Source organism: Anopheles arabiensis, chromosome 3 (assembly GCF_016920715.1).
Source record: "Anopheles arabiensis isolate DONGOLA chromosome 3, AaraD3, whole genome shotgun sequence".
NCBI classification, from domain to species: Eukaryota; Metazoa; Arthropoda; class Insecta; order Diptera; family Culicidae; genus Anopheles; species Anopheles arabiensis.
The window spans coordinates 9,578,574-9,604,021 of NC_053518.1; the positions used below are offsets into that span (position 1 = coordinate 9,578,574).

Here is a 25,448-nt window from a genome sequence, read left to right on the forward strand (position 1 = left end):
CTTCTTCCCTGTGCTGTGTCTTGTTCTTCGTGTACCATTAACAGAGGTCGTAAAAAAAGAGGGTTGGAGGGTCTTTTTTCAGCCGTGTTTTTGAAGTCAGAACAGCAAAAGGAAAAGGTGAACATGCTTTTGAACCAAGAGAAATCGGGTCCACTAGCGAACGACAAGCAAACGAACAGAATTTTCAATTCCACACTTTCATGGGGATGAAAGGCCACCATAAAGACAGGTGTGGTTCCGCAGCACAAAGGCACACAAGCAAGGCTGACACCCCTTCCGGTAGCAGACCGACTGCTCGAGAGACTCCAAATGTCCAGAAAATAAATAAAAAATAAATACACTCACGCGCTTACGCGATACAAAGAGATACATTTTACGATCGGCGAAAACCGGCGACGGGTTCCCATCGTTGTTTCCAAATGCGATGAAGCGAACGAACGAACAGCAGAGCATTTTGGCATTTTCATTAATGTTGATGAAAACCCCTAAACAACAATCCTTCCGAAGCCTTCCGAATGAAGACGACGAACGTGATGATGATGCGATGGGAAAAGAAAAACACCAAAAAAAAGTGTAGATCGCCCGACGATGGACATTCCATTCCAAATTCCCATTCCAATCAAAGCAGCTCACCCAGCCCCACCACCGCTCTCCCCCAACGGAAAGGGTCAGCAGCAGGCCCAAAACTCATAGCCCGTACCGCCTACAATCGTCACACGTTTCTTCAACAGGCATCTCCACAAATCCACAAATCCCAGCCTAGTTGGGTACGTGTGCACGGTGGGTGTGGGATTGCATCGAATTGGAAGGCAAACCGAGAGAGAGAGAGAAAAAATGGGCTTCTTTTCGCCTCTTTTTCTCAACCCGCCGGAGAAACAGTCACCACGGGGATGTATTGGATTAAAACGGGCTGTGGGTTAAATAATTGATGAACTACAATCCTACCGCAATGGCCGAGCGATTCCGAAACGGGTCGAGTCGGGTCAGTCAGTCAGTGCTCGGGTGTTCACGTACGGCTGCCTTTTTTTTTTGGCTGCTCCATTTTGGATACTTTTGAGCTTGTGCTGTGCTGAAAAGGAATCTTCAAAACTGTCCCTTTCTTGCTGAAACTGGGACACACACACACACACACACAAACAAAACCTTGAAAGACAAAAGAAACACGTTAGAATAAAACATAATTTCGGTATAAATAAACCAAACTGTGTCGCCCACAAACGCACTTTTGAAAAGGAGGAACACAAAAAGCAAACGGAAAAGAAAGAAAACACTCACGCAGGTGTGCAACGGTTTGTTGTTGTGTTTGTGTTGTTTGTTCTTTTTGTTTTCTTCTTTTCTTGGGTTTAGCTTCCTGCTTTTACAACAGTTTTTTTCTTCTTCTTTCCGGACGATTCCGGGCCATGATTACGTTTAGCCACGTCCGGGAATGCCCTTTCCCATTGTATTTGCCTTCTGCTTCCATCATGCATCATGTGACTTGCTTTGCCTTTTCTTGTCTTTTTTTTTGCGTAATACATTAACTTCTTCATGCCTTTGCGTTGCCGTTTGCTCTGTTTTTTTCTGTTTGTTTTTATCTGCTTTTCGAAAATCTTTTTGATTACTGGCACTGCTAGTGTATACATGTTCTGTTTTATCTTTTTTTTTTTTTGCTGTTGCTTTTATGCTTTTTATGGCTGTATGTGTGTGTCTGTGTATGTGAAAGTTTCAATTAATCATTCTCTTAGCGTCCTCGCCAATCTTGTGTGTTCTGCTCAAAAGCAAACCATACTCAATCCAATCCATGTGGGCTTCTTCGGTGTGCGTATTATGTGAATTATTATATTTTTCTCCCTCCTTTCTTCATCTTCTTTTAGTAGCTGTTTGTTGCTTGCTTGCTTTTTTTTTGTTTGTTGCCGAAGCTTGTCTGTATATTCCTGTAATGTATGCTCCTGTATGCTGGTTTCACTTTGTTTGTGCATTGTGAGTTTTTTTTTTTTTTGTGGTTGCGACTACTATTTCACACATACACTTTGTAGTGTTTTGTTTGTGTTTGGTTTGGGTTTCTTTCTTCTGCATGACAAATACTGCGTTTTTTTTACCGTTCTATTTCACGCCATTCAAGATTGGTCTGCACGTTACATTGTTGTCCTCATCTGTATCACTGGCACTAACATCCTTCCATTACGATGTTATTGTTTGTAACTGGTGCGTGTGTGCGTCTGTGTGCTTACACTCGCAATGTGACACGCTTGCTGTGTTACCGCAAAACCGTGCAGAGCAAGACATTATGTTTTTGCACTGTCCTTCATCTGCACTTGATGGATGTTGTTTTTATCACCTGATTTTGTATTTTGTTTTTTTTTGTGTCCCTCCTTTTGCTAGTGTTGTGACATTTTCACACCACCGAAGGATGTGTTTTGCCTGCCCTGCATTATGTCATACACTGATGTAAGCCGCACAGCTGAAGCCATGTAATCACTGCCTAATGCCTTTTCCTCCCATTTCCTTAATGCTCGTTCTACAAACGCCAACATATATGCAATCCGCATAACACACTCGCTATTAGATTACGTTTCATTCAAGGTCTATTGAAGAAAGAGGTCGCTGCATCCGGCGTCATTTGAAGACGATACCGTGGGAGCGGTTTGATAGTTGGAGTAGAACAGTGTTTACAAAACAGTGTGCGCATCGCAGCATACTCGGGCGTAATTCGACAGCATGTGTCGTAAGATTAATATCTTTATACTGCTGGTTTGCACGGTGTTGGTTTGTTTTGCAGCCACCCTCTAGTCGAACTGCCAGCTGTGTTCAAAGCTGTGGCCCGAGCAACGACCTCTGAGTTAAACAGACCTTCATTGCACTCTCCTACCACTAACTCTAACGCGTTATACTCCTTTTTTGTCCCATTTTCATCATTCACAGTACACATTGGGGGCGGGTTTTAGCAGCTAAAGATTAGTTGTTTCCGATCGTTTGTGTTATAATTTTTCATCTTAATCGACTACTCTCCTAAAACCTTTCCTATGCTGTGTGTTTTGTGTTTTTGTTTGTGTATGTGTTTAATGTGTTTACTGAGAGCTGCTCAGGGCCATTCGGTCGTTAATATTGTCCAAAATGGTTCTGCGCGTTCTCGCATTTAACAAGTACAAGCTTAAATAATGTATCAATTACTCGCCTTCGACATACATGCTACGACACTTTTTCTTCTTCTTCTTCTTCTTCTTCTTCTTCTTCTTCTTTTCTTCTTCTTCATGCGTTTCACTTCCACCCTCGCATTGTTCGCATTACTAGCATTCACTTCCTTTCTACTGTTGCTTTATAAGATATATTGTGTTTTGCTTTTCTTGTTTTAAGTATAATTTTAATATGTTTTGTTTGCTTTTTTGCGTTTTTGCTTGCTGCAGCTTCATCTGTATTTTTCAACAAATGTATGCGCGCACTCGCTTACTTTGCACTACTCGCCACACTGTAACGTCTTTCTCGTTTTATATATATAATATATATTTATATGTATAGGGTTTTGCGTATTCATTTACTAGTGTGTATGTGTGTATATGGAATCTTTCTTTCTTTTTTTAATTTTGCATACTTGGGTACTGCACACTGCCTTTAACATTATTATCCCAATGTCTTCCATACAATCTATATATCGTTCCCTTTCTTTATCATAACCTTATCCTTCACACACACACACACACGTTCATGATAACATGATAGAGTAATTATATATGCTACGTTTAGTCACACTACATTTTTTTTGTGAAATAGTTTTACTTCTTCTACGACCTTAATGCTCTCCTCTTCCTTACTTCTTCTACTGCTAGCTGCTTTTACAAACACTACTAGAATTCGCCGGCGAGGGCGGTACATATGGATTTTATTGATTTTATTTCTCTCTCTCTCTCTTTTCGCTTCCCATTTCATTTCTTTTTTGCGCCTTCCTTTGTGCTCTCTATCATTATCTTCGCCCGCAACAACGCATCAAAGCTCCACTGGCCTCTCACTATACTAACGGTCAAATTATTGTTTTAAGTGTTCCGTTTCCTGCCAGCACAGTTTCCCAACACACACACACACACTTCCGGCGGCACTTGGCGGCACTACGCATTGTACCGCATTCCTATTCATCGGCATAACATTTCCCATTGTGATCGTCAGCATGTGTCACCTACATGTCCTTTTCCTTCTTTTTTACCTGCTCTTTTCTACTGTCACTGTCATTCAACAGGGATTTGCAACCATTCGTTCTTGTTTTTTATGTTTTTCTGTATTCCTTTTCTTTCACCAAGAGCGAGCGCATCATGCTGCTGGCCTTGTTGTGTAAGTTCAACATCAACATCATCATCATTAAATCAGTTTTGCATAAGGTTATGTTTTGCTTACAATGTGTTTTATAGGAAACAATTAAACATTTCTGTGTGTGTGTGTGTGTGTGTCTTTCTGTGTTTTGTTTTGTTCTGCTTGCTTTAATCGCTATTTTAAATGCTGCAAACTACTCAAGAGCTAAATGCGCCTTTTTTGTCGTCTCCCGCTGCTGTGCTCTGGCTTGTGTATATCCATACATAGTTGTTGTATATATGTACTGTAAGTTTTAAGTGTGCCTGTATGTATATATGTATATGTTCTATATGCTTGTAGCCTTTTCTTGTTTACGCATAAATATTCCGCTTAGTAGAAAATCGTGTTTGCCAGGCTTTCTCCTGTTTTTTGCCGCTTGTTGTTGTTACAATGCTGTAGCGGGGAGGAGAAATTTCATTTTCTTTTTCAAATCACTTCACTAATTCTACCACCTCCTTATCCAACTCTCCTTCTTCTATTCTTCCTTCTATCTCTCTATGATTACTTAACTCGTAACGTTTATTAAATGTTTCTAAATACGCTAATTGTTTTGCTTACCATTACTAAAACGTCATTACTCGTTACAGTTTTCGGTTTTTTGTTTTGCTGTTTGCCAGGGGTTTTGCTTCCTTCCATTTTTTGTTTTACGTGACTGGTTCATTCACGTTCCTTACCGACTAGTAGTAGTAGTAGTTATATCTTGTATTTTAGTTTTCGGATCCAAGTGGTGTAAAATTGGGCGCCCCATTCCCGCCGGCCAGGAGGCGCGGAGTCGATCTTAGTCTCCGCCAAGGAGCTGGGGCGCCCCTTTGCGCCTTCAAAAAGGGGTTTTGCACTTACGCTGCTAGTTTAATTACTGCGTTTGATGATTTTTTGATGATTCATGAGATGATTACATTGCTGTATAATTTATATATATATTTGTATATATATGTGTTTGTGTATATATAACTCTTATTCGATTATTCATTACTTGTTTCTTGCAATTTGTTGCTTTGTTTTATGTGTGTACGTGTGTTTGCTTTTTTGTTTTGTTTTGTTTTTTTAAGAACTAAACATTCATTATACGAAGATTTAATGCATTTTACGCTTTGCTGTATAATATTATCCTGTCGCTGCTGCTGTGTTCTACTGCCACCGTGGGCACATATTGCTACTGTGTATATAGTTGTGTGTCTATGTATGTGTGAGTGATGCTTTGTGTACGTTTGTGAGTGTGTTCTTGTATTCGAAACAACTAGCCAAGCTCTACTATTACCGCCTGGGGCATCCTTCACACTACCAGATGCACTACCAGTGACTGTGAGTTTTACTAAGTTGTATGCAGTTTTGCAGTGCCCTTCCCCACCCTCTCTGGGAGAGCTGTTGTCTTCAAAAAGTTGGCAAATCGGTAGAAGCATCATCGTTTAAAGAAGGCATCAGGTGTATGGGTGGGCGTGTGTGCGTGTGAGTGTGCGTGTGTGATCACCGGCACCACTGCAGCGTCCCTTCTGTTCCCTTGTTTAAGCAGAAGGATCCGACCGAAGGGAGCGGCGCCACCAACGCCACACCACCACCACCGCCACCATTATCCCTGTCTGTAAGCCCATAGATTTCAAATCGTGTATGTGTGTGGTGGTGTTTGTGTGTACAGATATATGCGTATGTTTGTGGGTTGGTTGTTGCGACTGTGGCTGTGTCTCCCACGTGTCATGACGTTCACTATAGAAATGGCGTGGCTTAGCACAAAGATCAAGATCAGCAGATTTTCCCCTACATGGGAGGTTTTGTTGTTGTGTTGTGGGTGTGTAGTTTACTTCTTTTGTTTTGTTTTTTTTTTCTTGTTGCTTGTTTCATCTGTTTACTTTGCACAACCTTTTTCAAAATTGGTACCATTGGTTTTCCGTGTGTGTGTTTCTTTTAATTCTTTTTAAATGTGTGAGTTTTGGATGCAAGTAAGTGTTGTCCAGTTGTTTTGTTTGTTTAGTTCATGTGTTTTGCCGTTCACAGTGCGAAGTTTCCACGCTTTGCTATGTATCCTTCTGCCGATGTATAAACATTTACTATCTTGTGCTGTGTGTGTTGCTGTGTATGACGTGGTGTGGTTTTGTGTTTTCTTGTCTCCCGCCATTTTTCATTCGCTTGTAGTTTAAGAAACATTTTTTTGAAACTCTAAGTCCACTAACGTTTACATGTATGATCAATAAACTGCTTATTTAATATCGTGTAGCTATGTAAATTGTGTATGTAATTCTTTCATTCCAAATGCCATCCCGCCATCGTCTCCGCGGCTCTTGGCTTCTTTCGCATTGAAAGCTAGGTTGTGGTTTAACACAAACAAAGGGGGGTTTTTTGTTTTGTTAAAACCATAAAGCATAGGAATGTAAGTTTGTTTTCTTCTTTCTTTCTCTGTTTCTCATAAAGCTTGTGTCTGCAACATTCGGCAACATCGTTGCCGTCCGTTCTGTGAGAACGTTTCCGTAGGAGTGGTTTTGTTTTGTATTTTTTTCTCTTTTCTTTTTCTCTCTCTATTTGATCCACCAACTGTGTATTTTGGGGATGTTTTGTTTCTTTTTAGGATTTTCAGGGGAAGGATAGCCGAGCTACCGAACGTTCGCGGTAAACCCAACCGAACATCAATCTCCGGTATTGCGCAAACTTCGAGTGGGAAGCAAACCGGCAAAGGATACGGAAATAAGCGGTAAAAAAGCGATCAATCGTAAGCATTTCTACAATCCCGCTTCGCTCAACCAACAATGCAATAATGCACGGTAAACCTCGTAACCTCCGACTGGCTCATCTAGCGCCAGTCCTCTTGCTTCGCCGCAATTTGCTTCACCACCAACATCTTCCATTTTCCCTACATAAATGCATCCCAAAACCATGAAGCGAACGCAATCAAGCGCTACTCCGTTCGTTCTACCTGTGTGTGTGTTTTTTTTTTAAGCGACTAGCATTTGCTGCAACCAGCTTTGTCAGCCAGCAAAATGCGCATACAACTGCATATAACGATGTAAAAAGGAGAGGGAGAGGAAAAAAAGAGCAAAACATTCCGTAACTTCGGGTTCCGGGCTTCGACACAAACAACAATTAACTCTGCCGACTAACAATTAGGTAGGTAACTGCATCTTTGTTTTGCGTTTTTGTTTGTTTTGTTTTCTTTACGATTAATGCAACCAGATTAATTATTTGTAACACATTGTGTATAGTAAACCGCTCACCAACTTGGTGACGACGGGCTGAGCGCGATCCATTAATCCTTGCGGAGAATTAATGAACGCTTTTTTTTCAGCGCGCCCCTTGTTTTTTGCTTTTTGGGGTTTTTGCCATTACATTGAACAACACTATGAACGAACAATCGATAATTTGTAATGCACAATGATAGCAATTTGTTTGTTTTTTTTTTTTCTTGTTCAGATACACGGATAATAATCATATTGAATAGTCACTTATATTAATACCTTTTTCATGTTTGCCTTTTGCTTCCCCATTTTGCATCGCATATTGGTTTTTTTGTTTGCAATAGTACTCTTTTTTTCAATGATCAAAGTTTCGTACAGAAACAAGAGAAAACAGACCGCAACAGAGCGGAAATCAAACGGAATAGTGTATCAACACTTGCTTGCGGCGTTTCAAATGCGCGTGCGTTCATAATTCAGCATATAAAAACAACACACACGCACACGTTAAACGATAAACTCGAGCACGAAACATTGTTAACAAATAAAACGTGCATCACCCTTCAAAGGTTCCTTTTTTTTTTCGCCTGTTCCAATCATTCATTCATACCGGAAAGCTACACACGAATTCCCAATCCAGCGCTCGTTAAATAACATCACCCTCGGTTGACGGTCCTGCCTGGTCCTGCTGTTTGTTCAGCTTCTCGCGTACCGACGCATCGACCCGGAAGGGACCACCGTGGCCCGGGATGATCCACCCGGCCAGGTTGGCAATGCGGGCGCGATGGAGGCGCTGGGCGCGGGGATCTTCGCTGCCCGCCTCAAGCCACAGCCGCTCGTCCTCGATGTCCTGCTGCCGCTCGAACAGATCGCCTGCGATGGCAACCGGGCGGCGTTCGTCCAGGTTGCTCTTTGCTACCAGCACCGTCACGCAGGACAGCGTGTGGCCCGGTGTGGCCTGCACTTCGATGTCATCCGTCAGTCGGTAGGGGCCTGCAAGAAGAAAGGGCGAAACAACGGAACACGAGAGGTATGAAAATGAGGGGTTTTTGAACAACGCCCAAACATGGGTAATGAATGCAAAACGGGAAGGGGTAACAACTGTCACCTAGAGGTGACTACTATCGATTGGTCAAAAGTGGCGATGCTCGAAAACCCATTATTGACAGCCGGGGTGGTTTGACACGGGCATGGGTGGGATTATTAATAGGGCTATCTTCTGTATCCGGCTGTCGATACGGTTTTTGTTACAGCTTACACTGTGACGTTGCTGTCATAACAGTAGATTGCAGTAGAGCCGGCCCAGTTGACAGACCGCGATAGTAGCCGGGGCAGAGATAAAAGCGGCGAAATGTCCGACCAACGTCTTCTGAACTTTTGCAAACTCCAACACACTGCAGCGACTATATCCATCAACACTCAGTGAACGCTTATTTGATGAGACAGAGCGATACGCCCTACGCTGCAGCAGCTCGTCTTTGTCTGGGTCGGGCTGCTGCTCATAAACATTTATCCCCGGGGGCGCCCAATTTCCCGACCCATCTTCTGCCCGACTGACGCAGGATCCGACCATGAAGATTACCATCATGATGGCCATGAGCAGGTACCTTCTTCCATCCGTTCGATTGCCTATCTATCCAATGATAGCTGCCGACGGATGAAACTACTAGCTTTCCATTCACGTACCAACCATGAAAACTTCTCTCCTCCTCCTCACCGTGGTCCTTTTGCCCGTCTCTGACCACAGAGCACGGCGGAGCAGCAGAAGCGCCGGCAAAAAGCAGAAAGTTCATTTCGGTGAACTTTCCACCGCACTGCAGGGTTCCGCGTGCTGTACGCCCAATGTGCGCCGCCGACTCCTGCAGTGCATACGTACATTTGCATACAACCAGAAAGCACCCGACCAGCGCTCACCGCAGGAGGGGCGATGAAGGCCGCAGCTGGAGCTGCGAGAAGTAACGAGAAGGATGGGAATGCCTTTACTCATCGCTGCACGCTCCCCAAAAACCAAGGTAGAGGCGAGCGGGCAGCTATCCTGCAGTTTTCGTCTAAGGCTTTGTTGCGACAAATTATTACATCGCCCCGAAAGTTCATTGGCGCCCGGGCAGGCGCGCAAGCAGAATGCGCACCGCGCGTAATTGGTTTTCGTTCAGTTCAGTCTCCCTCCCCGGGTGCTCCCGTATTTCCCCGTGCCCTTTTGCTAGGAAAAATTCGGAAGCTCAGTTTCGGAAATTCCCATGGCGCTGTGTGTGTGTGCCCGACAGTGTGTTGTTTGAACGAGATGAGAAAATGAAGCTGCCAGCGATGACGGGATCAGGCTCCGGTCGCGCGCACTGCAATGATGAAAATTGAATACTTTGATGCTGATTAAATATTCCAATCAGTGTGATCCCAGCAACAGTTTGCAGCGTTTTTCATCACATTTGCATAGGAAGCGGTTTGTTTAATTTAAAATAAAGGAGCTTTTACGTCAGGATAAGCGTTTGCCGCCCGGGGTTGAAAGGTTGGAATTGTACCAGTACTTGCATACTTGCAGGCGTTTTTTTACACTCTACAAGAGAAAGTTCACGATTGATGCTAAATTTTTCGATAAATCGCTCAATTTTAGCACTTTTTCGTTTAACAGTTATATTCCCAATGTGACGATACTCATCATCTCACTGCAAACCTACCAATTGTTTCACGTTTGCACCTACCAATCAGGGTACAAATATTAAAACAGCAATTACCAGTTGCATTTGCATTTGCAGCACAATGCAAACAGTTTCGGGGCGTGATTTCAAATCAAATTAACACCTTTGCCCCAAATCAATGGCCATTACCTCCCGCTCGGACACACTCACACTCACTCTTCCAGATAATGGCCAATGGAGACGCATATGTCGCCCGAGCTTCTTACACATTTGCGGAAGAGTAAATTCGGTCCAGTGCCGTTGCAATTAACGGTAATTGAATTCCATCAATTGCTCCACAGCGCACGTCCATGTACGCTAATCGTACGAACACGGACGCAAGCTACATTTAGTTGTCAGGTATTAATGCGTCCATCTAAAACACTTTACCCGTACGGCGTTTCGAGCGCTTTCCCTGCTAGGTCTATAATTTCCTATGCAGGCGTGGATCGAATCATAACTCTGGATGACACCAATTCCATTGCCTGGGACGCTCGGTGCCGGGGTAATACCCGGCTGTGAATGTTTGATTTGATTTGATGCCGTGATTGAATCGTCGTGATCGTTTGGTCCTTCCAACGGCGCATCGATTTGTAATGAAATTTGTAATCAGTTACACAGATTTCCTCTACACTGCGAGCAGCCCAGACAAACCCGTACCTTTCACTGCAAGTTGATGATTAATGCTAGGACTCTAGCTTCTCTCGCCTAAAGAATGCATGATCCATTCGACGCGATAATACGAGCCATTTCGATCAAACATCAAACCCCAACCACCACTTTTCCACCATGGACTGGGAAAGGCGAGTGGATCGAAAATTACTAACTTCAATCAACTCAACAACAAGTGCCACACACACACACACACTCGATGACAGTGGGGATGACAATCGCATGCGGGCACAATACCGAACGCTCCGGAAGCTCTGCTTGATCCAGCGCCGTAACCGGGCGCTCTCGGAACATTGAATTTAAGCATTCCATTCAAATTCAGTCCGACCGGCGGTGCTTTCCTAGGAACTGCTCCTCCACCGACCGTTCGAATGAAAGCTGATCCGTACATGACGTGCACCGTGGTTATACCTGGCCCAACCTGACCCAAAACACCCGAGAGCACAGGAAGTTCGCTTTGAAGTGTAGTGATGCGTATTAAATTGTAAACTCCAGCTCGACGAGCGGTACTCGCCCAGCCATTCGACTGCCGCTTCGGTGCTCAATTCTTCTGCCCGTCTCACGCACCCGACCTTCAATCTCCAGCACTTCCAGTTCTGCACACACCGGCGCGCGCTAGTCGCCAGAGACAAGGGTAAAATATTAATGTTTCTCTAAAAGCGTCCAACAGCGATTGCATTAATATTTCAACCGAAAGCTTAGAGTTGTGTCCCTCCAGAGATGGGAATGATATGGGGGAGGATGAGGGAGAGAATGCGTCGTGCACTCCCGGTGTACAGTGGGAACAGTCACCGGGGAGTCACCGGGGAGACACCTTCCCATCCAGCCCCACGCTCTTTAGCCCCAAAAATGTTCCCGTTTATTTGCTGCCCGATGATAGCAGCGCGCCCCACACAAACTCGGGCGATAAATACATGTTACGAAGCGAAAAAGAGGGGCTATTTTATTTTCTCACTTTTCACCTTTCAAAACCCTCCCGCGTCTCCTCCCGTTCTTCTCCCCCGGCCGGAAAAATTACTGATGCCATCAGCATACATACACGGCGGTGTACGTGCCGCACCGCGTGTGCAGGGTAATTTCCCGCCCAGTAAGTAACTGATTCGGCGGGTCGGGGAAATCTTGATTACTGTTTGCCGATTTAAGCGTGTGTGTGTGTGTGTGTGTGTGCGTGTCTGTCCGTGTACTTGTGTGTAAAAGGAAGGAAAGTATGAGACCGGACAAATGGTTCCGTTCCCAGGTTCGTGCCAGTCGGGCGGCTTCCTCCGGCTAACCGAACAGGGGTTTTTAAGGGGGGGTCTTTGAAGAAAGAAACAAAAATGTTTTTCTTTCCTTCCCTGCGGGGCTGGGCGCGCCAAACAAAACCCTGAGACACACCGAATCAGACTGCTTTCCGGTTTTTGGGTAAAGTAGGAGAGCTTGCTTCTTCGTAAAGCTGAGTGAAGAAAAGCGAGAGAGTGAAAAAAACCCTCATAAACTCCCCATCCTGTCGTTCACGCAACTGCTGTGTGTTCCTTTATTTCCCGGTAGTCGGCTTTACTTTGGAAAAGTTTGCTTTTTATCGTTCCGGATATATTTTTTGTTTCATGCTTTCCGCTCTCACCATGCTTCCCCATAATTTATTGAAACTTACTCGAGGGGTCTTTAACGAGCGCTATTTCTGGTTGTAGCAAAGCATAAACATTTAGCAACAAACGGCCGGGTAACAACCCGCGCAAGAGCACGAAGAATGCCATCCTGATGCCATCCTAGCCGTCGCTGGCTTGCTTTTTTTCTTTCTTTTTGTCTTCAGTTCTAAAGACGAAGTTCATCACGCTGCAGACCTCAGGTGTTTTTACCGAAGACACCCCGTCGACCCCACCGTTAAAACGTAAATTAACGAACATCGGTTACCGAAAGCGGTATGTGCGTTGCCGGCAGAGCGTTAGTTAATATTTTTCCGCTGAAATACTTTCCCACTCCTTGGCAGGAGCGAGAGAATTTTGCTAGTTCGAAAACGATCGCAGCAGGTAAAAACAAAGCAAAAAAAAAACATAAATACGAACCCACCTACAGGAGTTTTTGTTTGGCACGGGGAAACACGGTTCTTTCGCAAAAGGAAAACATGAACCAGGCTAATTGAAAAGAGCTTTATCCTAAAGCTGTAAACGATCCCGGTGTACCTTGTTTTTTTTCTCCGGGAGAGATGGAACGAGAGAGCCAACGCAGCACAGACAGGTTGCTTCACACGATATTCAAATATTAATAAGTTAGCCCTCGGGATCGGTTAATGGTGGATGGATGGGTTTGCGTTCGAGGTGTGTATTTTATGGCGGTTGTAACACACACACACAGGCTGCGCTGTGTGTGGGCGCTTCGGCAGAAGTAACCAGATACACGAATTAATTCGCTGTACATTAATTTACGTGTTCGGGCGTGAAAAGCGTTCGGGCGTAACAACATTCGGTACGATTGGTGGTGCGCTCAGAGTGGAAAAGCATGTCACTACCCGCAAAGGGAAGAAAAAAAAACATTTCAAGCTTAAATGTTACGCATAAAAGGCAAGGTAAGCAGCAGGCTTATTTATTCACCCAAGAAAGAAACAAGCTGTAAGGGTTGAAATTGGAGCCTATTTTCGAAGAATGTTGAATAACAAGAGTATATTTTTTCATAACTTTTGCGTGAGCGATAATTGAATAACATCCAATTAAGCATATTTTTTCTTCCTATCAGAAAATAAAAACCAATGTGACTAACCTTGGAAACCATGCTGCTTGGATTGCATGAATTGAGCGTTACGAAGCGCCTAAAGCTATGCAACATGTACAACATTATAACTAAATGTATGGAATAAACACATATTGCATAACTTTAGGCGTCCACGAGGATAAAAAAATCAATATTTCAAGGATATTTTTATTTCTCTCTCTTTAGATAAAACATAACACCAAACAACTACCACCTTTTCCATTATAAAACTAAATAGCTCAATTTATATCCAACAACATACTTTCTCTTGTGTATGGGAACAACAACCCCAGCACCGTTCAATCACTGCACAACCGAAAACTATAAAGAACGCTCAATCAGGCGTGTAAAATCCATATCCCGCTTTCCCGATTAGGATGCAGCGCCCCCCCCCCCCCCTAGTTCGGTCGATCCATTTTTCATCCCACCGGCACCCGAAAGGAAATGATTTATAACTCACACCAGCGCTTCCGTTTCCGTTTACCATCGACCATTTTCAAACGCATTATGGCGTATATTTTCTTACTTCCCTTACCAAAGTAGCTAGCTATGATGCATGAAAGCTCATCAATTCCCAGTGTCCCAGGCGTTTGGAAGTGCTCCAACGCGGCTGAAGAAAATGGAACGTAGCAACTACCACACTACTCCGATGCATCCAGCGGGTGTTGATCATGAAATAAATGCGTCAAATTTGTTTGCGAGTACAAAATAATGAGCATCGCCTCGTGGCTCGGGAAAGTGTGTGCCCATTTTTATTTTCCCGGTGCTGATCGGGATACATAAAAGAAAGAACCAAACATACACACAAAGTAGCACATTCTTTTCAATAAATTTGAAACCTTCCATAATGCTGTAATCTATGATTTTTTGCTCGCGCTTCAGTTTTGCGTCCCTTCGACGGGGAGGGGGTCGGCGATCGAAGGATAAATTGAATTCAGTCTGTGCAGCTGTGGGTGTGGATGGGAAGGCATGAAGTAGGGTTTAACCAAAAAAAAAAAAACGAAGGAAACACCATCACACTTCACCCTTATTCAACGGGCATTACGAATGGAAATCATTGAATGAATTGAAAACGATTTTATGTAATCGATGGATGACATAAATCGTCGTTAGAATTCGTCCCATCTCGATGGTCTCTACACCGATGGGTTTTTGTGTGTGTGTGTGAATCAAGAGTACCCTTACACACACAGATACATACACACACATACACCAAAATGGGAACGGTTCGTAAAGAAACCGTTCGATGGTTCAATTTATTCCACTCAGAGTAAAAATATACCCACTCTGCGCCACAAATGTGTTACGGTCCCCTCTCTAGAGGAAAAAGAAAAGAGCAGATTGCCAATTGAAATGGCACTCAGCGGCCAAGTGCAAAAGCGTTTTTTTTTTTCTCAGCGATAGGCCACCTCCGCGGGTAAACCCTGCGCTACGAAGCGGAAACGAAACGCCAAAATGATTAATTATTAGCCGCCCGTTGGAAGGTATTATCCCGCGTGATATTCCATAAATTGTGTTCCCTTTTACCCACACATCCGTAGGGGTGGGTTTTTTGGTACGAAAACGAAAAACGGACGAGCGAACATAAACGTCCCCTCTCTGGAAAGACTGGAGTACCCGTGGGAAGGAAAAAAGTGCCGCGAGGTGATTGAGTTTTTATTCTACGCCAATTTGTAGCATTCGGTTGGAACGGGGGTGCAAATAAATATGCCACGAGATTGGCGCTGCACTATTTTGTGCGGATCATCGATAACAGTTCGTTGTAGGGGAAGGTAATTTTGAAAGTTTTTGTTGGATGAAAGCTTAAGGTTAAAGCTCGTAGAATATTATATAATATTGAGCTCAAAAGGAATTACTTTACTCAACTAAATGAGTTTCCAATTTAATTTGAATACAACTATGTAAGAACGAAAACAAAATTATGTTTCTGTAGTGTCCAAGAAAGGGTCTCAACTCCCTTTGACACACAAAAACAAGCAGGTTATATTTATGTAATTCCTAAACACGGTAAAAACTCCCATAAAAACTCGTTGAACATTGAAAAACAAAATCACTGTTCCACTCGAGAAACTTTGTTCGCTGCACATTTTTATCCACGCTGCAGGGAAAAACAAGAAAATTTCCCTCCACTGCAACTGCACCCCAAAAGCATTGCTCCCCGCTTTGCTTTATTCCTCCAACAGGAACATTTTCCCTTCGACAGGAGAGTTAAACTTGCTGGGTACAATAAATCGTGTACAAATTCCGATAAGAAAATGGTAGATATTTTGTAGAAAGGGGATAAAAAAACACCCATCCCCACCAAAGCACTTCTTGAGCCTTTTTCTGGCAAAAAGACACTCAAAAAAAAAGGCTCAGCTACACAAAATACATGGCGGGAAATATCACAAGAGCTTTTTGCCTTTGCAGGCGGCAACAACGCGAACAAGACAGATTCGATGGATTTTTCCCGGAAAGTTTGCTCTTTGTCGCTGGTGTTTGAATTTATTTCGCCGTTCGTGTTCGCCGGCTTACACAACCGGGCCGGGTGGGATGTGGTAGAAACACAGGAAAAAAAGCGTAAAGATACTCGAAAAAAGATTACTCCAATTCTTTAAAAAAGAACATTAATTTATCCTTTCTGGTCCGTTTTGGTCTTTGCCGCATCAGTTTTACCATATTTTTCCACCTTTTCCCCCCGAAACGAATGGCTTTCCCTTAACGAGTTAACGTATTAATCCTTCCGCAAAGGCCGTAGAAAAGCCGGTGCCACTTTTTCCCGGGCTGTAAAATTGAACCACTAATGGAAACTGGCAGTCACACAATTCCGTTACGCATACTGGTACGGGGTACTGACCGGTTGCTCATTGATTGAATTAACAAACAGAACGCAACAACCGAAAAAAAAGCCTCCAAACCCAGGGGCCCAGGCCCGATAACTCTACCGAATTTCGTTCGCACCAAAATGTGATATTCAAATAAATAAAGAAATGCACTCCCGGGTGCGTCAGGACGGCCGCAATTTATAGCCCACCCCGGAGTCTCCGGACCCCCGAACCAACCAACCTTCCCTCCCCAACAATACATTAAACCAGCCCCCATTTCAGACAGATCCATCCGGCGTGCACACCGACGACTGGCGGGTTATCGCGCACACCGAAGCGGAAATGGGGAGGCGAAAAAAAAAATATGACCACCGGAAAACCTTACGGAGGCAGGCACAGTGCGATGTTGTTGTTGTTGTTGTTGCTGCTCCGATCGATTCATTTCAATTTCGACCAGTTTCGCAAAATACAGTCCGGTGAGGTGCGAGACAGTCCGCGGGTGTCACACTTTTGGGCATGGAGAGGGGGGAAAGGAGCGGTTGTGAATATTGATTTATGGAAGCACTCACTCGCTCTCGCTTCGCTGGGGCGGAAAGCAGCAGCAGCAGCAGCACCGGGGTTTTCCGGACATCGGTTCACTCCTCCCGCCCCACAGCTAGTGGTCGCGCAGAGCATCAACGTGCCCGCTTAAGCGGAAGCTCGCTGACGTAAATTAAATCTTTTCACAGTATATCGAGCCAGTACCGGGGGCCAGTATGTGAGAGTTGGAAAACGGGCACAGCAAAGTGGAAAGGATAGCACACCGGCACAAATGAAGCACTCCAAGGGGGGGGTAAGGTCAAATCGGTTTATAGTGTTTCCGAGGCCCTCCGATGTGTTTCACTTCGGAGGGGTGGTCCCGGTGCGGAGATAACGCCCGGCCCACAGAGCCCGGGCCACTACTGCCGAGCGGGCAAAATAAAATCTAAATGCAAAGCACAGCAAACGGCGAGCGCTCTTCCGTGCGCTCTTCCGTCCGGTGTCTAAACATTGCCATTAAGAAGTTTCAAAATAGGTAATTGCTTGCGAACGAAGGGCGCTAAGAAACGCTGCACGCAAGCGGGCCCGGGCGAGTTTTGCGGCGAGTTTCCGGCTCACAAGTGGCACAATTCCAACAGAACCACAGTATGTGTTTGTGTGTCTGAGTGTGTGTGTGTGTATGTGTGTGTGGCACACATTTGCTTCGACCACAAAATGACATTAAACCCAAGAAGGACGATGATATCCGACTCGGTACGGACCCGTTCAAGACGTTCGCACCCCTATATATATATATGTGCCTCTATATCTATGTGGGTGTCTGGCAACGGAATGGTCCGAACAGATATATTGGTGGCACCTTTCCACGAGCATGTGCAGCATCAGAAGTGTGAATATTTATGGAATTCGTACTTTGCTGAACTTTCCACTCCGACTGCCTTGTGGCCGAACGGCCAACGGTTTTACCCGAGAGCTGTCCACCTGATAAAAACGGGCGACAAAACTTTCTCCATTGTGACAGGCACACACACACACATTAGGTTCATCTTTGGCTTTCGCCGTTAGTGAGTGGGAAAATTTATCTACCACAAATAATCGAATATTTAAGAAGCCGGTCGAGAGGGTGTACATTTGGTGAGTGAACTCTCCGGCATCGGGCGGGTTGGTTTCAAACAGGTGAGAGTTGTCTTAAAGCGCAGCGCAACTCATAACAAGGCTATTTTCCCATGCAGATTGCATAACTTTTGGCGCTTGAAAGCACACTGATTACATATCTCGTTGAGTCTCGAACTCACCCCAAAAGTATGCAATCGTTTTACCTCGAAACGCCAAAAATTATGCAAATATTAGTGGCAAAACTGTTGTACAAATTTAATTGGAAACAGACACAACATTTTGAAAACACAAACCATTAAAAACCGACGCCATTTTTCCACCCTGCTTACACCATCACCACCACCACCAACAGGTGCACTCTTCATTTTCGACCACAAAATCGAGTCATCGGGTAAATTGAAACTACATTATGGACAAGCATTTCATCACTCGCTCACGCCCGGAATGTCGTCGCACAGTCGCGTTTGGTTCGCCAATCAATTTGCGGTCCCCGGGTCATTTACGTACCTAGGGCCCGGGCACGGGGCCCAGGGACACTGATTTCCATCATAATTATCAAACTAACTAAACGTAATGTGCCGCCCCGCCTCGCAGGCCACTCGTAGCAGGCCAGCCACTGGATGATGGCGCCTGCCGGAAGGCACTGCTGCCTCGTACTACCAATTTATTACCCCGAGAACGTCCGAGTTTGCGCTTGCGTTTGCAAAATTAAATAGGGTTCTTTGAAATTATAAATTAGATTCACCGGGCTGCGATCGATGCATGGGGTCTAATGCAGTGAAGCGTGTAGTGGGGGAGGGGAGCAGAAATGCCCTATCATCCTTCATCCCCCGCCCGCGATAATGGAACGATCAAATTGAACTCGAAATTACTCACGCGGCCCTAGAGCTGTGCTGGATGGATTTGCTCGCTCGCCCAATATGAGCTGCCTGCTCTAATTCCACGAACAATCGCAGATTTGGAGGGTATTGGTTCTGTAGCACCGATTACTTATGCAACTTAATTTTGCAATCGCACAGTAGTATATGTGTTTGTGTGTGCCGGTGGTGGTTTCGACAGTTTGCATCGATGATTTGGAAATTGCAATAATACAAACAGCGACGGTAAGCGATTGCTTTATCTCCTACATTAGGCCCTTTCGCTCTGATAGCATTCGAAGTGCTCTGTTTCATGGTGAGCTTACTAATCCTGGCATAATGGCACTACTATGAGCAAAGATAAGCAAATAGATGATGCCAACCCTCCATTAAATGGACATCGTAAATAAGTGCAATTTAGCGAACCACCTTCAACTCACATAAAGAAGACATTCGATTTAGGCCGTTTGGTCCCTCCCGTTCGCGCAGCAGCAGCAAGATGAAACTACTTTCCCAGCTGCCCTTTCCCAGGCTCCAGCAGATCATCTTGCGATGCTTTGTCTTTAACACCCTCGCACTAACCGAAGATATATGCTACGGTCGAGGATTTATGCCCAAACTCCTCGGTGTGCTCTTATCGCGCATCGTTCCCTCCGCGCCCAGGCGTGAAAGAAAAGACTGGTGCGTGGAAATCACGGGGACACCCTCCCATTAGTTCCGGCACCGTTGGTGTCGTTTATCAAACTTAATTACAAACACACCCACCTACACACACACACAGCAGTCTTAAGCACACGGCACAAACACACAACACACTCCCACCGCCACATACACAAACAACGGCATTAGACGCAATTAACGCATCCAAATTCGCTTCAGCTAAAACTTTGCCGTTTGTCGGGCGCAAGAGAGACAGAGAAACCGCGACTTACGCGAAAACCCCCCATCGGTAAGGAAAATTGCAGACCACACTTGCAAAATGGCGCCAGTGTTTACTCGGAAACGGGCAGCTGCAACATAAATAAGGTGAAAGGGAAAGAAAGCATGAAGCCCACAGCAAAAACAAAACGAGCGAAAAAGCGGGAAGGAAAATACGAACAAAGTTCTCCTACTTTCTTCAAAAAAAAAAAGAAGAAGAATTTCATCCATGAAAAGCATTATCCTCTTGCCGTCCTCGAGCAATAACAAAAAAAAGGGGGGGAAAACACAAGAAATCCTTCCACACGAACAAAATAACGTCGTCAGCAGCAGAAATGGGGAGAAAGGAAACCGCGGGAAAAAGGGGGCGCCGCCAGTGGGCGCGTAATTGAAGAAATTATGAGCCCAAAATTGATCCTTGAGTTAAGCGCTCGTAAAACCACGTGGGCGCACGCAAGAGGCGCCGCGCAAAACGTAGCGACGCCAAAACCCGAATCCAGACCGAGGCCGCACACTTCCACTTAGCACAGAGTGCAATCACAAAGTTGCCAATGTGGCCGGTTTTTGTGCTTGGTTTTCCATCCCATCCTTCCCCTCCCACGACTCGACTCGACGGTGTGTCCTGCCAATAAGCAAGTAAGCAACGCAAGCAAAGGAGCGGAAAGAAAAACGGCAAACTCCCCTGCGGTCTTCCAGCACGGAGAAATCATGCCTCGAATAAAACTGGAAGGAAAATGCAACGGAAAAAGCCCACACCACACCAACCCGAATTGGGGAGAGAGGAAACCCGTTCGGCAACGAGTGGCATGTAATGTAGCAAAAGAGAAAAAAAAAACAAAACCACCCGCTGAAACTTGCGGTACACTCTGGGGGAAGCCTTTCTTCGACCGTTCATCTCGCATTTGGTTGTGGGGGGGGGGCGTGTTACAACCTTCTGCTAAAAGAAAACGGAAGCTAAAGCACACACTTGCAGCACACGGGGTTTTCGTGTATGGTTTCCCGAGCTTCGAGTTGTAAAAGTTCACTCGTTCGAACTGCAGGCTCTTGTGAACGTGTCTGTCGTCCACGAGACTGAAAAGGCAAAAGAAACAAAACCTGACTATGATACATGCCCCAGACACACACACACACTGTCTCATGTATGGGAGGTGTAATAAAAAGTGGAAAGCCCTCAGCGCACTAAGACATCCCCCCATCCACGACTGCTAAACTGTGAAAGCTGAAAAGTGTTTCTACTTTTCTGGTGCTTATATCGCGCCTCTCTTTGCTCATCGGTGATCGAAAAGGACGTGAGAAAGCGGGTAGTGAGAGAAAGGTGTTTCTCTCACCGTCATATTCCATCGTGATTTGAAATTTTACTAGCGAAGCGACGGGGGACAAAGAATAAGTATTTTTGGGCGTTTTTTTGCCACCATTCCAGCTCGTCCACCAGCAGATGAGAAGTTTCCGTGTTGGCGGGTTTTTAACGTTCACTCAGGCTTCAAAAGGGGCTTCACCTCGTTGTCGCCATTTCCATGTTTTGCTTGCCGTTTCTGTCTTCTCAGACACGAGAAAAGGGCCGAAAGCAACAACAACGAAAAAAGGTTTGTTCTCGGTGAACTTTTTCTGATTTTTGCACATTTTCTGTTTTCTTCCACACGACTTTTTTTTTCGCTTTTTGGTAACCTTAACCCCAAGCGCCCTGTGCTTTTGACTGTCGACGTTGTGGCGGAATGGCTCGAGCGCTAAGGTTACGCTCGGCTGCCGGGGCACTGTCCAAAGTGAACAGTCCCGAAGAAAAGGACGTACAACAACAAAGGATCCGTGAACGGCTAAAGCGCGAACAAACCTGTCCCCTACCCTGCCTTCACGGCCGTAAGAGAGCGACCAAAAACGAGCCCCGACCGGACGGGCTTGGGGATCTTTCGATCATTTAAGCACAGAGCATCCGGCGGTTGCATAAAACCCCCCACAGAGCGGTTGGTTGGCCTGGGTAAGTAGGTGTCCTGGTAGTCAAACTTCTGCCACTTCCGGGCGCCACACGAGTGTGGAGCTAAAGAAAATCAGGGAACTCCTTCTCATTCTCTTATCTCTCTCGCTCTCTCTCTCTCTCTCTCTCTCGCTCTCTCTCTTCTACGCCATCTCCCACTACATTTTGGTGATGAAATCAGAACAGCTTTTGCAAAGAATCATCATTTTCCAGAACAATCAGAGCTGCCGGAGGGGGAGCGGCAGGCCTGTTCCACCGAAAATCCCATCCCGATAAGCTGACAAGCAAACGGGATCGGCCAGAGAGGCCGGAGCGGCTGTGATGATGATATGGTAACTAGGCCAACCAGAAAGGAAAATTTTCGAAAGCACCCACTAGCTTCAAAGCAATTTCACTCCACAATCCGCACACACTACTTTGTGTTCCGGGCGGGTTCGCTCTTTGTTGCCTTTGAGAGACAGGAGCACCGAGACCCGTTCGCGTATGGGGGTGTGTGTCTGTGTGTGTGTGTCGAATATTCCGTCCTTTATTCTGCTTCCCCCTTCTCCTACAGCTAAAAGTACTCATCCGGCCTTCATCAGCATCATATGCTCGCATCAAGGATATGCATATACACACACCCGACCCGCGCTCCGAACATCCAAGCGTTTGCTGGTGCTAGTCATCCGCTTTTGAAAGAAATTTCATTTCCCTCGCCTTTCTCCTTACAACCTCCCCCCCCCCTTCCTGCTGCGACACGAAAGAATTAAAATAGGATGACAAAAATACAAGATGCCATTCAAACGGGCAAACGGAAAGGACGACACGACACCGTGGATGGAGCTGCGGGGGAAAGGGAAAATAAAAACGCAAAAGCTAGTGTGCACACGCTGGGGGAACAGAAATACCAAAATAAATCATTTACAGAGAGAACTATAATGAACTTGCTGATGTGTACTGGAGAGCCCACACATTTGGCTAGAGCTATAGTACGCAGAGGCTTGAGAAAGCATTTCGACGGGAGTTTTATTCAAAGAAGTACTTCAGTCGCAAATTTCAATGCGAAGAGAAATGAATTTCAAAATGGAATAGCTGAAAGCGAGGATCTTTCTAAATTTAACCTAGTGGAATAGGGAAGATGGTTTTATGCTGTAAGTAATAAGAGATTATTGCAGTTTTTGGTTTAATGTTGGATATAAAAGTTCTCCACAAACATGTATTAGATAAAGCAGGAAGCTCTTTTTCAATCGAGTAGCTCAGTAGCTCGAGAGATTCCAATATAGTGACTCTGAAGATCCACAACTTCAATATATCTTCAAGAAGAACATTGGAGGAATAGTTCAATGGAAACATAAAACAACATTAAGTAAAGGCAGGATTCAACTGAGCTGATACATATCCAGATCTCTCAGATGTCCTTGAGTAATAGCAGTAATTAAGAGATAAGATCCGGAAATTTTGCTCATGGTAGGATCTTGTTTCAGATCTCATAGGTCGAAGTGTACGCAATTTCCACTATCTTAATTGTCCTTAACTAATTGCTTGCTACGCAAAATCTACGATGTAAAAATTCCGTACATTAATAAACGAAAGTTTTTGGAATTTAAGTCCAAATTGATAACGCTACAGGGCACAATTTAACTGAGCTGATGCATCTAAAGATTTTGCAGAGGTCCTTCAGGAATAGAAGTAATTAGGAGATAACATCAGGATATTCGGTCCATGTATGCTCTTAATTGTCCCTAACTAATTGCTTCTAGGAAAAGAAGTGGAAGTTCCACACATTGATAGACGAGAATTTTGCGGGTGAAATGGTACCAGACATCTTCGCCACACAGAAAAGTACTGTACAATTCTCCAAAGCGTAAATATGGTTCAAACGTTTGCAAACTCAAGCACATAAAGGCAAACTAATGTACATCCCTTCATGCCACTGATACGCCCCAATCGATAGATTACATGAATATCTACACGAATATGTCCCGAAACTTCAAATATGTACACTGGAGCACTCTGCAGTAAGTAATTAGTAATTGGGTAAATACGTTACAATTCCAACCACACAGAACAAAGCCAGCGACCGTCTGCAGCAGGTTTGCATGGTGTACGGCAAAACTCATAAAATGCACTTTTTGCTACGTCGCCTGTGCTGCTACCTGCAATTGCAATTGATTCCAACGCCCAATATCAATATCTCGTTCGAACGTTTCCTTCCCCAACTGGGGCGGTATGGACGCATTTCATTTCGCAAAGCAAACTTGCAATGCACTCTCGCTTTGATCGTGCCGTCACTTCCTGCCCATCCGCTACCTCAAACACATGTTTATGCATTTGTAAACATAATCCCTGGGAGTGATGCACACACACAGAGTACTCAATAATAACAGCTTCCAAGTGCCCGTACCACCACCGCGCCATGTTACCTGATGCGATTACTCCGCACCAGAAATACGTTCCGGAGGACGCATTCGTTTCCGCATCCTCGGGGGGGCGGGAAATCCGATGCAAATATTGCACGGAAATACCGAATGCCAATGCACAGCCAACCGCTGCTGCGCACACCAAATTGCCAACAGCCTGTAGCACTTTGTGCCGGAGTTTGTGCGCGCGCCATCAGGTGAAATACTTTCGGAAAACATCCACATCTCCATCTCCATCCATTGCGAGCTTCCCTGGGCTTCCGGCAGCGCGTGAATCTAGATCGAGAACGCACACAAAAAAGGGGACCGAAGGATGTTTTACATTTCCCTTGCAGCTTCGTTCCCTTACCCGTTGCACGGAGTCCTCTGGCAAAAACTCGCAAGCAATTTTAAAACACCAATTGCACACGACCTGCGGGGTGGGGTGAAATTGCGTGCACACATAAAACATGTAATGGAGCAACTTGTGAAACGCTGCAACGCCCCATATCACAAGAGGGAGTGAAATTTTCCAACTCACAAGAACAATGTCACCGGTGGGAGCTGTTTGCCGCTTTGGGTCTCACTTTTATCTGCCCGATTTGACATCTCTTTTTGGGAGGAGGAGGGGAGGGAGTTTGGAGACTCCGTAATTGTGGCTCCATTCTCTTTTCCATTGCTTGCAGGAACAGCAGTTGAAGAAAGGAATGCTGCCGTACTCTTTCAAAGGGAGCGTCCTGTTTTTATATTCATCGCACAAAACTACCTTCTTTTTTTTTCTTTTTTTGTTTCGTGCTCCGAAGTTGTAAAATCAGTTGAAGAAGGTGTACAAATTAAACTGTCTATCTCTGTGGAAGGGATCCCCAGGCCCGACGTCAAGTGACTTAACGATTTGCCATATAGATGCCAACTTAGTGGCGCCCGTTCGTCCCCCCCCCCCGGTAAGCTTAGTGGTGATCGTGCGATGGTGACGTGTTTATGGTGTAAGGACGAGTGCTCAAGTAGTGTGTTTAATTGCAACACACTAGGAATGCACGGAGCACGGGCGCACTGGAAGAGATGGACCAGCAAGACCAGAAATTAATTGAAGGATGAAGAACCGCAGCACACCGCCACCAGAGGACGGCATGATCTGGCTCTAGTGGTGTGCTCTTCCACATACAACGAGAACGCTGATGCTCCAGCTTTGCAAGCAGACGAGTGATGCTGTTTTTATACGCACACACCGAGACAACAGACCTGAAAGAGCGCTTGCCGTGTGACAGGCTACATAATTTTAATTAAATGACTCAATCCACAAACACGCACAAGCACACACACACACGCCGGGTCCGGAGGCTAAGG

The 25,448-nt window shown here is 45.1% G+C and overlaps 1 protein-coding gene across 1 annotated transcript in view; it reads right to left on the reverse strand.

The window, feature by feature from the left end:
• Positions 1 to 1,561: 1,561 nt before the first annotated feature.
• LOC120904470 (metallo-beta-lactamase domain-containing protein 1) overlaps positions 1,562 to 25,448 on the reverse strand; it is a 92,759-nt gene continuing 68,872 nt past the window's right edge. The window contains exon 5 of the mRNA XM_040314477.1: positions 1,562 to 8,468. Within this exon, the coding sequence (XP_040170411.1) occupies positions 8,122 to 8,468 (347 nt within the window). The 3' untranslated portion in view covers positions 1,562 to 8,121. The remainder of the gene's footprint in view (positions 8,469 to 25,448) is intronic.